Source organism: Micromesistius poutassou (assembly GCF_964030765.1).
Source record: "Micromesistius poutassou genome assembly, chromosome: 12".
NCBI lineage: Eukaryota > Metazoa > Chordata > Actinopteri > Gadiformes > Gadidae > Micromesistius > Micromesistius poutassou.
This window is the reverse complement of record NC_140282.1, coordinates 5412292-5427740: the sequence shown is the minus strand read 5'-3', so window position 1 is coordinate 5427740 and position 15449 is coordinate 5412292. Positions and strand designations below refer to the sequence as shown.

General features: G+C 45.2%; 1 protein-coding gene across 1 annotated transcript in view; it reads left to right on the top strand.

Moving 5' to 3' along the window:
- Nucleotides 1–15449, top strand: part of zfhx3b (zinc finger homeobox 3b) — a gene marked incomplete at its 5' end in the record, with an annotated part of 183179 nt that overhangs the window by 1454 nt on the left and 166276 nt on the right. The window contains one exon of the mRNA XM_084475896.1: nt 4–332. Coding sequence (XP_084332022.1) covers nt 4–332 — 329 coding nt within the window. The remainder of the gene's footprint in view (nt 1–3; nt 333–15449) is intronic.

The following is a 15449-nucleotide window of genomic DNA, read 5'->3' as shown; positions in this document are numbered from 1 at the left end:
CAGCCAGAAACTCCTGCCCAATGAGAGGAATTTCTCCACGGTGGAGAAGGAGGCTCTGGTCATCAAGTGGACCTTGGATAAACTCTGTTACTATCTCCTAGGTCAGGAGTTTACCCTGGTCACCGACCATGCTCCATTGAATTGGATGGCCAGCGCCAAGGACACCAATGCCCGGGTGACAAGGTGGTTCCTGGCTCTCCAGGATTTCCACTTCAAGGTGGACCACCGACCGGGCAAGGAGAACGCCAACACTGATGCCCTGTCACGCTGGGATGCATGCCTGAGCTGGACCCCAGTCGACCAGAGGCTTCAGCACGCGGTGAAGGAGTGTGGCAACCCGCTCCCCACCAGGGGGATCCGTGGGCTAGTGGTGGACGGCGTATACCGCCGCCACCCACTAGCCGGCGGCAGAGAGCACAACTTCACTCACCGCAATCAACCAGATGGGGTACACCTGGCCGGAGGGAGGAAAAGACCTGGCGGACATCTTAAAAGGCGACGAGGACTCACTCCAGGGGGAAGCGGGAACGACGAGCACGGAGAAGGCCGTTGATACATCGAATTACTCGTGTCTCTCTGAGGCCATAGTACAGTTTATGTATTTCCTTTTCACTGCCTTGATTGTGAATAAACGCAGACTATGGCTATACCTGGAACCAGTGCGTGGTACTTGCCGTGAGAACTGACTCTTGTGAACCGGGTTTCCACAACACAGACACAAACATACACACACAACCGCATGCACACATGCAAACACACTCGACACACATTGCACACATGCACGCACACATGCACACACACACCCCTGCTACTAACCTGCCTGTCAGAGGTCTTCTCACGATTAGAACACATCTAGAAGAAAGCATTTATTCAGACCTGATCAATCAAAGCCAGATACAAAAACATTTGATTGCTTAAAATTATTAAAACATTTCCAAAACATGACTGCATTGATTGTGTCCATGCTTTTAAAATAATATATATATGTGTATCTATACAGTATGTATGTATCAAAATATAAGCAGCTGTTATTTGTATATCAGTTGTTTTTTCTACATTGGATGTAATACCAAAATCCTTCATGACTTGACTGGACAAACCCGGTGAACAATTCACCGAGCGACATAATTCCAGCAGAATGCTAATTTGCTCCACTGAGTACGCAGCGGCCTTCTGCTTGTGTCCAAATCCCTCTTAAGCTTCTTGTTGACTGTGACAGTTTAGTGTGCCCAATGGGCTCCTAGCCACTCTGGCTGCATCCTAATAAACTGTCGTCTTGTGAGGGTTAACTCCGGCAGGATAAACAGGTCCACAAACGCCATATCATTTTCTGCGACACATAATTTGCTGAAGGAAACAATCCGAATAATTATCACCGTTGTCTGTATTGTCATAACTTTTTCAGTCGCACAGGAATAGACGAGCAGTGAGGGGAAATGAGCTTATCAAACAGCTCGGGAAGAAAAAAAAAGTGTGCTGTGAATGAAATGAGTCAATCATTTTAATGTGCGATGGAAGCCCTGAGGAGAATACGTAAGCAATCGCCTCATCATGCAGGAAGAACAAATGAGCACGGCACACAATTAGGCCGGGTCACATTCTGCAGGAGCCTGCGAACGTGGGCTGCGCTAATGAGGTGTGTGAGGGTGTGTGCGTGTCGTGTGATACGTGAGGAGCGAGAGATCGAGAGAGCGAGAAAGAGAAAGGCAGAGAGACAGTGAGGCAGAGAATGTAAGAGAGAAGCATATAGTGAGCTATAGAGAGAGAGAGAGAGAGCGTGAGAGAGAGAGATAGGAATAGAGCAAGAGAAAGAAAGAAGGCAGAGAGGGAGCTCGAGGCAGAGAGAAGAGGGAATGATAGAGAGAGATAAAGAGAGATCAGCATAGAGAGATAAAGAGAGAGGCATAGAGAAAGAGAGAGGCATAGAGAGAGTCGCAGAGAGGCAGACGGAGGAAGGGAACACAAGCTAAATATTACTGATCGCCACTCCAGCCCGAGACAGCAGAGACACACAAGAAAGTAGTCAGACAGGAAGGAAAGACGATAAAAGTTAGAGTGGCGGCTTGAAAAGAAAAAAAGCACGCCGACAGTCAATTTTGGCATTTGAGTGCGAGTGGCGATAGACAGGTTAAACAGCCGTGGAGACAAAGAGGGGAAAAAAGAGAAGGAAACACTCCGGGAGAGGCCAACGTCTCTGGCTTTCAAAAAGGTGACACGTAGTTATTAACTATTCAATCACATAAGAGGGTGCCCAAGGCGTGATAGGTTGTGGAACCAGAGCACTTTTGCTTCAGTGCATTAAAAGGCTGGGTTGGGCGCTCTGCAGGCGGCCCCCGCGAGAGGAATAGATTGGATCCCCGCAAGAAAATGACCGCTCACACCACCCCCCACCCCCCCCACCCCCGTTGCTAACAGCCAGCTGCTGGGAAAATCACCTGATCCCAAGTAGCATTTACGCCGGATAACTTCTGTTCGGAAAGGCGTACAATATGAATATTTCAGACCCCTGGTAAACAAATATGGAGAACGTCTGTCAATCGGAAAGGAGGGGGGGGCGGGAGGGTATTCACTCGAAAGAGTTTACTGAAGAAATGGATAAAAACAAACATGCTGATGATCGTCATACGGCACGTAAAGTCACATGTTGACGATAACCGTGACATTCAGACGTGGGCCGTCGACGCGGGTCGCTCTCACTGCCATCAAATCTATTGGATCGCATGAGCGGCGGGCAGTAAAAAAAGATTACCCCCCAGGCTTGAAAACCCTCCACAAGAGCTGCTTGTGGAGCCGGGGCCTGCCTCGTCAGAGCTGTAGTCTCCCTGTAAACTCCCTAAACACCACTACCACCAGCCCCCACGCCACCCCCCCACCCCCCATGCCATTTTACCCACCATCCAGTCCGACGTCTCCACCCCCCCCCCCCCCCCCACGGACCGCCATAAATAAACAAAACATTGTTGCGTGAGAATGGACGGAGAGCGCCAACCCCCCCCACCCCCCCAGCTCCTCTTTGTGTTTATCTATTTATTTGTTGCTCTGCTCCCTGGGCCTCTGGGCAGCTCTCAGCCTGCCACTGTTTCTCCCCCCCTGCCCCCCCCCCCCCCACCAGGCTTTCCGCTGGATGTCCCAGGAACATTAGTCCGATGCCTCTAATGGCCCCGGGGCCGTTCCTCTACCCCCTCGTCTAGGTTTGAGGTCGGTGGCGAGGCGGACAAACAAATATAACACACATAAGTAAACGGCAGTGGAGGCAATCACCAATATTGCCACACACAAACACACACACAATCACGCGCACACAGACACACACCACACAGAGCTCTTATAGACCAGCGTCCGTGACGACAACTGCACTCTGTCATAATGTATTGCCAAACTCAACCCACTTCCAGCAAACAAGATTGATTTTTTTTTATGTTGTAATTCTAATATGTGATATGGGCTTTCATCAATCTAGGAAAAGGGGAATAGATAGCTTTGAGGGGGAATGAGCGAGGAAGAGGAGGCTTGTGAGGAAGCTGGGAGCAAACAGGAAAGGAGCATGAGGGGATGGAGAGGCTCTTCGCGGCACAAGCTCCTAATCAGCACAGTCAACACGGCGCCCTGATTGGGTTCGTATCCCTCCACTCCCTTCCCCTCTGCCTCTGCCTCCTGGCCCCCCCGCCGCAGAACTTATCCCCTCCCAATCACCTCCTATTTCCCTCACTTCGTTTTGAACAGACGTCAGATTGGAATGCATTAAAGGCAAAATGCCAGCCAACACAAATCTAAGCTCTCTTTGAGGAAAGGTGGTACAGGGCACAGGGGCCAAAAGCGAGATGGCTTCAATCATCACACAGCCGTCCAGAACACCGTTCCCCCCCCCCCCCCCTGCAAATACCCCTTCCCTGAGCCACACATCTAAAATTCATATTCAATTTGGAGAAAGATATTCAAGACTCACTGGGGGAGGACATGTCTGGTCTGCTCTCTGGCAGAGGACCATAACCTGTCTGTCTGTCTGTCCATGTGGCCAGTTGGGGAGACGTCCTTGGGTTTTAATGGGGAGTGTAACTAATAGAACAAGCTGAGATGCTGCAATAGGCCAAAGACCCCCCCCCCCCTCACAAACAAACACACAGACACACACACCGTTTTCCAGAGTAAGGAGGTGGTTCAGGACAGAGCATAAGAGTACATCGGAGGTCATGAAGAGGACCCTCAGCATCAGAGGTGTGTTGTGACGTTGAGAGCACAGGGCTCTCGGATCAGAAACGTCCACAAGAAAAACGACAACATTAAGTACAGAATCACTATGAGACCTATGCCGGACCCAAAATAGAACAAAACATGACAGTCAATAAAAATCTAGCATGGGAGGGGAGTTAGAGTAGAGTGTGTGTGTGTGTGTGGTGGTTTCACTTTTCACGGATACCACGGATGTGTTTATTGACTTGTCTTTTAGATGACCCATTTGAAAAAAAGAAAAAAAAACACTCAAGCTCCGGCTGGAACCACACACACACACACACACACACACACACACACACACACACACACACACACACACACACACACACTGGTACAATACTGACCTGGTCTCTGGAGCAAGGCAGCGAAAACATAGAAAACACGTTACGAAGCTCTGTGTTCGTTTGGAGTTGTTTAGTCACAGGAGAGCTTTGCTGTGCCTTTGCAGTCTTTGTTCGGGCAGAGTGATGTATTAGTTGTATGTGTTGGCGGATATATCGCATTCTGATACTAGTTTGGGGGAAGAAACTGTCTCTGTAGAGGCTAGCTATTGAAGGAAAATTACTCCATTAATGATGAGCACTTCATTGGATGCACTTTCCCTGAACAGAGTCTGGAGAGTGCCATCCAGACTCTGACCTCAATAAAACTTCCAAGCGCTGCTATGACCTTGAAACATTATTATTATGCTTCCGTCTTGGTTTTAATGCTGACTGTTACACTTTATTCACTCCACTTCATTGTATGAGTCTAATTTTAATTCATTTAATATTGTATTAAATACAGTTTGCGCTTCTTCTTTTTGTAAATTAAGTGGAAAGTCTGTGAGTCTTCTAGTCTCCTGGACAATTTCTTGACTCGCATACACACACCCACACACACACACACACATGGATTTGGACATTTTGAACGTTTATTTAATGTTATTTTTAACAGCATATTTCATGTGATTTTAACAGGAGGAGGACGGAGTGGGAACGGAGTGGGGGGTATCTAGCTGTGGCCAAGCCGATCTTCCCTGTCTTTCGGTGTGTTGGTCAGGTCGCCACCTCATCACATCACACTGTTGTGACACTACCTTGGCAGCAACTGATAGCCCATGCAGATCTGTCACTGGCAGATCTGCCACCTCTTTAGAAGGGCTTTTGCGTGGTCTTTAAAGCATTTCTTTGTGGCCCTCTGCCTATCACTATGCCCCGGGGAGTTGGCAATGAAGTGTTATGCTCCATGTAAGCCGATGGTCTGGATGGTGTTGACCACATGTCCAAGCCAGTTGGACACGTGAGTTCCACATATGGACGTACCCTACGTGGTTCAAAGAAGATGTAAAGCGTTATTATCTCAGTCAAAAAGACAAAAACAGTTCTTATCGCTTCCGTCCAATTCTTCCCTTTTTCTCGGGCGCCTCCATTGTTATGAAAGTCTCCATTGTTATGAAAGTCCTTGTCAATCATGAACGGAAACTCCGTCCTTTGAGCCATGGCTGGTCCGATCATTTTTCTGTACTTTTGAAAAGGCTTTCACCGAGCTGGAGGCCAGACTGATCTGCAGAGAGAAACAGAATTTGAACTAGTGAGATCGGGATGGTCTCACAAAGCCATCCATACACGTTGTGTTGTTGATGTCTGTGTCGGTAGGCCCTGCCCAAGGCCCTCCAGTGACAGGCAGAGAATACGCCAGTGGTGCCGTTTCCATCTGACATTTTTGGTTGTGGTGTGTGTTTGTGTTTCAGCGTGTCGAATATATAGGAAAAAAAAGTTGGCCATGCTATTAAAGCCTGGAATTCAGCTTGTAAAACATTGAATGAAACAACAATTTGCAATGGCTTGAAACCTGAAACCTGAAAGCTGAAATGGTTTCAAGGCTATTCAGACGTATAGGCTGTTGTACAGAAGTATCAAACCAATAACATATAGCATTTTGAGTTACGCTTTATGCATATGTTTACAGCAACCGTGTTACATTCGTCTACGGTATGAATGAATTCACCTTTTTAAAAACAAAACAGATAGATCACATTTTAGATGTTTATGATCATGCCAAAACAATTGCAGTTGTTACACACACACGCACGCACACACACACTAGTGAACAATACTCCACAGACTGCTGCATTTAAAAGTCTTAGACATATACAGTATACAATCTTTGGTTGTCCACCTTAACTCTACTGTGGGAGACGGATGGTTGTACTGCCCTTTGCAGAAATACAAAGTTGTATATGTACATTGTGTTGTGCAGTGGGCTGTGTCATCTTTGCACTGGTTTACCTATTAGTTGTTCTCTGCGATGATGCCAGACACAATACCACCACCTTAAGGCAAGGAAGGTATTGCCATCAGAGAAAGAGGGAAAGTAACAGTGGAAAGCATACAAAATAAACATGGGGAGCAAATCACATCTCTGAGTCCTTTCAGTTATGCGTATGTATCTAAGGGTATTTGCTTGTGGATTTGATTTGTTAATAATAATAATAATAATAATATGTTTATTTTATATAGCGCCTTTCTCACACTCAAGGTCGCTTTACAGAGTCAGGGTAACACAACAGAACAACAAGAAATACAACAAAACAAATAAATAAAGATTCTGTGTATAGATATAAAGAGAGTCTAAGTAGTGGTGGAAGAGGAGAAGAGTTCTTGAAAGAGAAAGGTCTTAAGATGAGCTTTAAAGAGAGGAAGGAGGGATAGTCACGGAGGGATTGAGGAAGGGAGTTCCAGAGTTTGGGGGCCATGGTGCTGAAAGACCTGCCACCCAGGGTAGAAAGTCTGATGCCGGGGACAGAGAGGAGATTGTGGTTTCCTGATCTGAGGGAGCGGGGGAAGGAGTATAAGGGGTCAGAAGAAGATCACAGAAGTAGTTGAAGGTGAGAAGTAGAATTTTGAATTTGATTCGGGACAGTGAAGCTGAGAAAGATGAGAAGAAAAGATTTGTTGTGAACTAAAGGATCAAGAGTGGCTCAAATTCTACATATGTACCAGCCTGGCAGGACGGCAGGGTTCACCATAGACCATGTATGATGGTCAATGCTTGAGTATCGTGCATAAAGGTATAACCTCATAATCAGTCAAATGAAACAGGGGTCAACGCATGGTCCGGCTGTCTCAGTTGAATAGCCCTTGACCTGACTTTGTCAGCCCTGAATATAAAGTGGCTGAGGGTAGATACCGAGGCATACAGTCCTTCTTCCCTTTATTCAACATCCTCTGTGGGTTCGACACGTGTCAAAACCACCGATCCAGGCAGTGTGAGAGGTCTTGTATGCACACAACCCGTTGACTTTTGGCTTTCAGCAGAGCCAACAACAACAACAACAACAACAATAACAATCCATCTGCATTATCTGCATCACATTGCATTCCACTAGACAACTAATTCTGTCCCAACTGATATCCATCTGACGGAAATGAATAACACTAATTCATCAGTTTGTCTTGAAACCCAGTCAATTAGAAACGAGAGTCGTGATTGGTCAGTAAAAATATATCATGGGTGTCACCATTAAAAAAGGCAAGGCTCAGCCCTAGCATTGGTGAGCCTTGCGTCCCGGTGGCCGTCTGTCCTGCAGCCCCAGAGCCATATCCCGACAGTCAGGGGAGGAGGAGGGACCCCCACCCCTGTGCCGCCACCGCCACCACAATGACCTTTCCACCAGCCTGGGGACCAAGCAATGCAGAGGAGAGGCAATAAAAGTAATGAAAGAAGGAAAGGCAATTAAAGTGATGTGTGTGTGTGTGTGTGTGTGTGTGTGTGTGTGTGTTTGTGCAAGTGTGTGTTAGTGTGTGTGTATGTGTGTGTGTGTAGGGGGAGCGTGGCTGAGATGAGTCTGACTGGAGGCGGCCCCAGAATGCACTGCAGCTCTACGCCTACCCCCACCCCCCCCCTTCTAATCCCCCTGCGATCGCCTAGCAACCCCAGTGAGCTCCCAGTCTGGTCATCGCCGACTAGCATTCACCAGCTAAATCCGTAAAATCTACATGTTCACACACATATTTCCATATTTGCCTATGTCCAGCTTCAAATGCTATTTGCATGCACCCCCCAAAAAAGGGCCAAGGGATAACAGCAAAGAAATGACCCAAATGCAATCAGGTACAGAGGCAATCAAACGTGGAGAGATGCCTGTGAGGCTCAGATCTGTACCATAAGTCCAGTGTTTATTCTGCCGCAGTGATAAGGTGTTAACGGCCTTCCTCTGATGTGGCCGTACCGCCGACACCAATTATTTACCAACATAAAAAAAAAGCAGACAGCCAGTGCACCGCCGTCCACAGCATATAATTACTTTTTTTTATTCCGGTTATGAGGCGGGGGCATCTGCTTGCACTTCATTTTCTCCAGTGTTTGCTGACCGCAAACTGACAAAGACGCTTCCATAAAGCAATTAATAGGTCCACAGCGCTGCTGTTTCCAAGCTAGTCTGACAGCACTTAAGCGGCCTGATGCCGGAACATAAAGACGAACCTGAGTTGTGCCCTCTGCTCGGTCTTCAGTGTGTATACACACACACACACACACACACACACACTTGAACATATGCATACAGACTTGTCCATCACTGAATAAACAGGATAATGACACTTTGTCCACTAGGGGCACCTCTTTAATACATAATGTATACAATCAAACTAAATAAAACCGCATGATTGAGACTTTTTTTTCTAATTTTAAGTTCCATAGCTTCGCAAGCCTTCTTCACTTGTATAGTGTATAGAGAGCACAATTTTCTCATTGTATATATCTGTATATTATTGTTCTGGTACACCATAACAAATATGCTGCCAAACATGGCTTCATGTTGCTTTTTAACTCAATAACATCATTAAAATATAACTAAATAGTTTGTATTAGCAGTGCATGCTTCCTTATATCTCACATACTGTATCTAAATCCAGGTCTTGGCTTGGAAGAGACATCAACTGATCCCCTCAGCCTTAGCAACACACAGACATCCCACCCCCTATACATTTCCCATCTGCCATCTCCCAACCATATCTTGCCTGCGGTGTTACAATTAGTGAACAATGTGACCTCCGCAGGTCAAATCTGTATTTCTGAAGGGGTTCTGTGCTTCACATTAATGACCAGAACTCTGTAAAGTGACTTCTACTGCCTCCGTTGATACAGCTCTGTCTGTATTACACTAATGGCTGCTGCTAAGAATGTAGATAACATTAACCGTGCTTTTTCTTCACTGCTACATAACACTCAAGGGTTGAAGCAGTGAGACCTCGTGCTCCAGGGCTTGGAGGCCATTAGCCTCCTTTCTAAAGGTTGCTGCTGCTGCTGATGATGACGATGATGATGATTGTGGTGATTTTTGAAAGATAAGGCTAACTTTACTCCATACATTTACTGATTTTGTAAAAAATGATTAAAAAAATGAATAATATAGAAAAATTAAAACAAGACCAGCACTGAGTAAATGAAGGGGCAGACTGCCATTCAGCTAAGTATGATGACTCGGCAAGCAAGAACTGCTAAATTAGGTTTCATTCAAATGGAAAAGTAAGGGTCCATTAATATCCATACACACAAAAAGTGTGCTGTCGAGGTGCTCCAGGCGAGGAAAGATCAAGTTAATGTATGTGACCGCTTGCAAACATGCAGGAGAAATGTGAAATAAGAACATACTTGTGCACTTTACTAACACACTGTGAATCCACACATCAAACACAAAAATAGCGTATCAACATGCAGATAGACAACAGGGCTGGCATCCGGTTATATAGCTCTCCCTGACAGACCATAGAGAACCTCATCTAAAGGGGGCAGGCTCCAAATAAGATGGGGGAAAAAAAAAACTGTTATCGATCCCTGCTGTGCCAATACCAAAGAACTCAAACTCAAAGAATGGGGAGGTCCTCCCTCCGTGGGATTTTATTTGACTATTGCAGACTTTTAACTAATTTGTAGTCTGTCTAGACCGTTTTTGTCTTGTACTGAGGACAGACTGCAAGATCAAAAAAGAGCAGCACACATAATGACTTGTTATAATAGGAGTGTGAAGAGTGGACCGCTTGGAACGCTCTGGTCAAAACGGCACATCGCACACTAACCAATACCTTCCATGAATGCGTGCTACCCCAACAATTCCAGAATCTAAGCATCCGAAAAATAGCAATAATCAACGATCAAACATGTGAGCGTAAACCATGGATGTAAAAAAAACACGGAGGATGACTTTCTGTGGTTATTATGACATTGATGGTTCAAATCGATACATCAAAGTTTATTGCATGATTTTCTATAGAGTTGGAAGTGAGTGATCTTAATGAACCTAGCGGTTGTATCAGCACAATACTTCAGTGCAATCACTCTCTCTCTCCTAAATGTCTAGCACCGATGGCCACCCTTGGCTTCCAGATTCACCTTGCCGTCCATCCCTTGCTTCTTCAGACACTCCAATTCCTCTTGCCACCTCTGGATGGCGCTCTGCCACATGCTCCTGCAGACCTGACTACAGTCTGTACTATCAATGATGAAATCTAATGCACCTGCTGGTGTTTCAAATACTGCCAAGTTGGGTGGTGGTCACAAGTCATCATCTTGGGGAATGTTTAAAGCACATGGGTGGGCTGATGAAAGATCAACTTTTATGCATGAAAGAGATCAAAGAGGGATTAAGGAGATTAATTTCAGATGGTAATTGAGGGAGTAACTTTTCCATCAGATTGATCCAACTTTCTTAAATACGCAAAGTGTGGTGTGATTTAATTTGCTAACAGATGAACGGTTGGTAAAATTGCTGTGCTTCAGGTTTGTGTCCCCCCGGTTGGTGCAGAGGCATATATATATAAATATACTCTGAGTTTATGGCTTGGTAGATCCGACTCATTTCTTCTTTGTTTCCTTTGGGGTTAAAAACAATAATTGGTTGTGAAACAAATTTAGATGGAAACTAATTCAATTTGTGGGATTGGCTGCAGGGAGAATCTGAGCGTGATTCAGAGGTGTGTGGGCAGGCCTCAGTCAGAGGCCACAGATGGGAAACTATTCCCCCTCCGGGGAAGACAAATGGACCACTGACGAGTCCAGGCAAACCGATGGGAACAACGTACATATCGAGGCCACGGCCATGAAATATGAATGTGTGGCGGTGGAATTATCGTCTTCCCACAGAGTTACAAAGCCACTGAGTGCATCACATCACATTGATGCTATTGAGATCTTATTAGTATATGGGACATGGGGAAAAATGATTATTATCAAGTTAGATTATTGCCCACATTGAGTACATTGTGTTACTTAAACAGCGAGGTACTTAAAAAGGATGAGGAACGATAGTAGCCTTCAGATATACAAACAAACGAAAAACCAATAAAGAATCAACTGAAACATGACAGCATTTCTCGGTAAGAGCATTAAATATGCAGAAACTCCCCCCCCCAGCCCCCCCAAATCCAAAGCATCCTTATTCAAAAACCATGGGCATGTTCAGACCCAAACAGCAACACATCTCTGGCTCAGAGCCAAATTCCAACCATGATTATCTCAACTGAAAATGAAAAGATCCCAATCGTGATAAGATGCAAGCAGATAAAACATGCACGGCAAACCGACTGTGTGTTTACCGAGCAGTACACTGAGACACCCGCCGCGATCGATATATTGATGTTCTGTAATAGGCTCTAAATGACTCAGGTTAAGGAAGGGGCTGTGCAGCATCCCCTGCTCACAATCATCCTAGTGTTTATTCACTTCACTGGCTCAGTTAAAACGGCTAAGGTGACCTAGGAACCGATTGGACAACAAAAACAACAAGGGACAAACTGGTTGGATGGCATAGAGGCAAGCCAGGCAGAGGATTAACACTAGCACAAATATGATCAACATTATCATCAAATGAATATTTGATAGATAATACATATTAATAGATATTCCAGGATACATCATTAATGAAATAAAGATCAAGGAAGATCCGCAATCTTGAAACATTTCATATTTACTGTATCTCTTTACACAAATACATTCAGACACGCACACGCACTCCCACACACACATGCACACACACAAACACACACACACACATCCCCTCTGCTCACAGATAATAAGTTAATCAGGCAAAGTATATCCCTGATCAAGGAGATCAAATTGGTTGATGGCTTTCTTTGCCGCCTCTTCCTGTAGCCGTGGCCCCCAGAGTTAGCCCCCTGCAGAGGTCGGGCTCTGGTTGCATCCTTAAGCCAGGTCCGTCAAATGGCTCTGCTATTGACATAGGGGTCACACCAGGGTCAGCCGATGTACGATGGAATATTCTATTTATGGAAGGAGGCCTCTTATCCTAGAATCTAAGAAGCAACCTTTACAGATGGATGGTTGTGTTAGGTGGCATCAAGGACATGACCTGTTGTTAATGTTCTTAGTGGAGCCATAGTGTCACAATGGAGAGATATGCGTTTCCTTCTGACGCGTGCTGGAAAGGGGTAACCCAAGGTACATTTCTTGTAATATTGAATCAACATGTCTCTGAGGAACTAATATAGTGTGTGTGGTAAACACACAGACTGCATGCAGATATTCCTTTGGGCGAATTTCTTTCTTTGACAATCAGTTTAGAATTATAGAAAAACTTTAGGAACCAAACACGCTGGATACATGGAAAGCAACAGGGTCGCCAAAACCAACCAATTCTAATCTTATCTTATTATCCAAAGGAAACAAAATACATCAGTGGCAGCTGGTGGTTTTTAAAGTGAGGGAGGAAGGACTGCGCACTTGGTTGCCATTGGCCTGCTTGCACTGTTAGTGGCGTATGGTGGCATAATGTGAGAATCAAGTTGTTTCAGGCAGGGAGGAATAATTATGTGAATAAAATTGATACAAATCCACCAGTGGCAGCATTGTACTTTGAAAGCTGGTGGGAAGCATGTCTTGGACTACAAGGGCAGAAGGAAAGGATGCAAAGCCTATTAGTCAAATCAGGTCTACTCTTGATTTGTAAAACTAAATAAAAAAATCTGCTACAATTGTTTTAAGAAAAATGAAGACAAGACCAAAAGTGATGCCATTTAAAATGCATCATGCTATGAATCATTCATTAACATCCTTTCCACAATATTAAACAAAACGGTCAGAGTAACAAACAATTAAAAGAACAACAAGAACATAATTTCACAACTATTGACATGGGCTGTAAGCCTAACATTGTTTGAGGCAAATGTGGATGTTAATGGATGTTTCAGAATGTTGTTCATGGTGTTAAGCCAAATAAGATTGAGGGATTTATAGATCAAGTCAATCCTCCTCGCTGTTTGTGTTGTAAAGATATCAGTGACCTGGTCATACCAAACTAAAACCGAAAAATAGGTAGACTCAGCATGTTTATTTCTGCAAACTTTTGGCGGTGGAAACGCCAATATAAGCGAACCGCACCGCACCGCTTGGTGGAAACGCCAATATAAGCGAACAGAGCCGCACTGTACCACAACGAACAGTAGCGCACCGCTCGGTGGAAACGAGGCATACGAGCGGGTTTGTTGGTTCTCGTAGCCTAGAGACTTGAGGGGATAAACCCTCCCTCCGGGCTGCTCCACAGCCAGGGCTCCTACTTATTGGGTGTGGTGCTGGATAATGAACTGGAGTGGACCACAAACACAGAGGCAGTCTACAAGAAGGGCCTGAGCCGGCTTTACTTCCTGAGGAGGCTCAGGTCCTTTAATGTCTGCAACCGGATGCTCCAGATGTTCTACGAGTCTGTTGTTGCGTGAACCATCTTCTTCGCTGTGGTGTCCTGGGGTGCGGGCATCAAAGCGAAGGACGCAAACAGACAAAATAAACTTATTAAAAAGGCAGGGTCTGTTGTTGGCTCTAAGCTTGTCACCCTGGAGGAGGTGGCGGAGGACAGGATGCTGAGAAAACTCCTGGTGATCATGGACAATGTCTCTCACCCCCCCACGAAGCTCTGGACACGCTTAAGAGCAGCTTCAGCAGCAGACTAATTCAACCCCGCTGCCTTAAAGAACAGTACAGGAAATCATTCCTACCTGGTGCCATTAGACTGTACAACGTTTCTCAGCAACGCCCACGCAATACACACAAATAATTTAAATTTAGATCTTATCACTGTAAATAAAACTGCACCTTATCTCTCCTTATCTTGCACCTTATCAGTATTTAATATTATTTCAGTATTTAATATTATCCTGGAACTGCTAAGCATCTTATTGTGTATATAGTGTATAGTGTTTGCATATTGTGTATTGTACTGTTTTAGGGTTGGGCAAAGTAGGGCTCCATTGACAATATTTGTCAATGGAGACTGAGGGAGGAACGTCCTCCCCAAAGTAATATTCAATAGGTGATAACCTATTTACCCAGGGAAACAAACATTTCATATACAAAGGCATTAAAGTAGTCATATTTAAGGGCATTAATTCATTACAGTAGTCTGGGCAATCTACACTTTTTATTCTCAACAATGTTAAGGAGGATCTTCCTCCCCATATGTATATAGACACAATATATAAATACATATATATGTATAAATACATATATGGCCTACATATATAGACATAGTATATGTATATAGACACTATATATATATATATATATATATACATAACTGCATTATGTTTAAACAGCAAATTTGCATGTGGACTGCAGCTGACCAGGGTCTATTTATATAGCAGCCTGAACAGAACACTCTAATCCTCAGTATCTACCAGGAGGCGATGGGAAGGATCCAAGCCACAGGTGTTCCTCCACAGGTGTTGCTCTTGCTCCTGTGTCTCACCTTTAGCCTTGTAAGGCTGCAGGGAGAGGGTGGTCCACTCTGGAGGTAAGTCATGCTTGACAAGTCCAACCTATGTGTGTGTGTGTGTATGTGTGTCTGCATGTGTGCGCGCGTGCGGTGGTAGTAGTACGTCTAGGTGAGCGCATAATAATGGCACGTTTAACAAAACACAACAGGATGTGTCACCGCGTACGTGTGAACAACCGCGGCTTGTGGTTGAGGAGAGCAGTGTGGGAAAAGCCCTGAGCCCTGCTTCCATTGCTCACCTCCCTCTTCTATTGACAAGCGGGCCGCAGTAACAGCTAATCGATGTGGCGCGAGATCCCCCGCGCGGGCCCCTCGCAGGGATGATCAATATTCCTGGCAATTAGAATCCCCTATCTGCATGGCTGTAGGGACCTGGGGGTGGCGCGCCAGCCCACAAACACCCAATTTAGTCCTCAGCCTATCACTTAATTACTAAATCCTCCCTAATGCC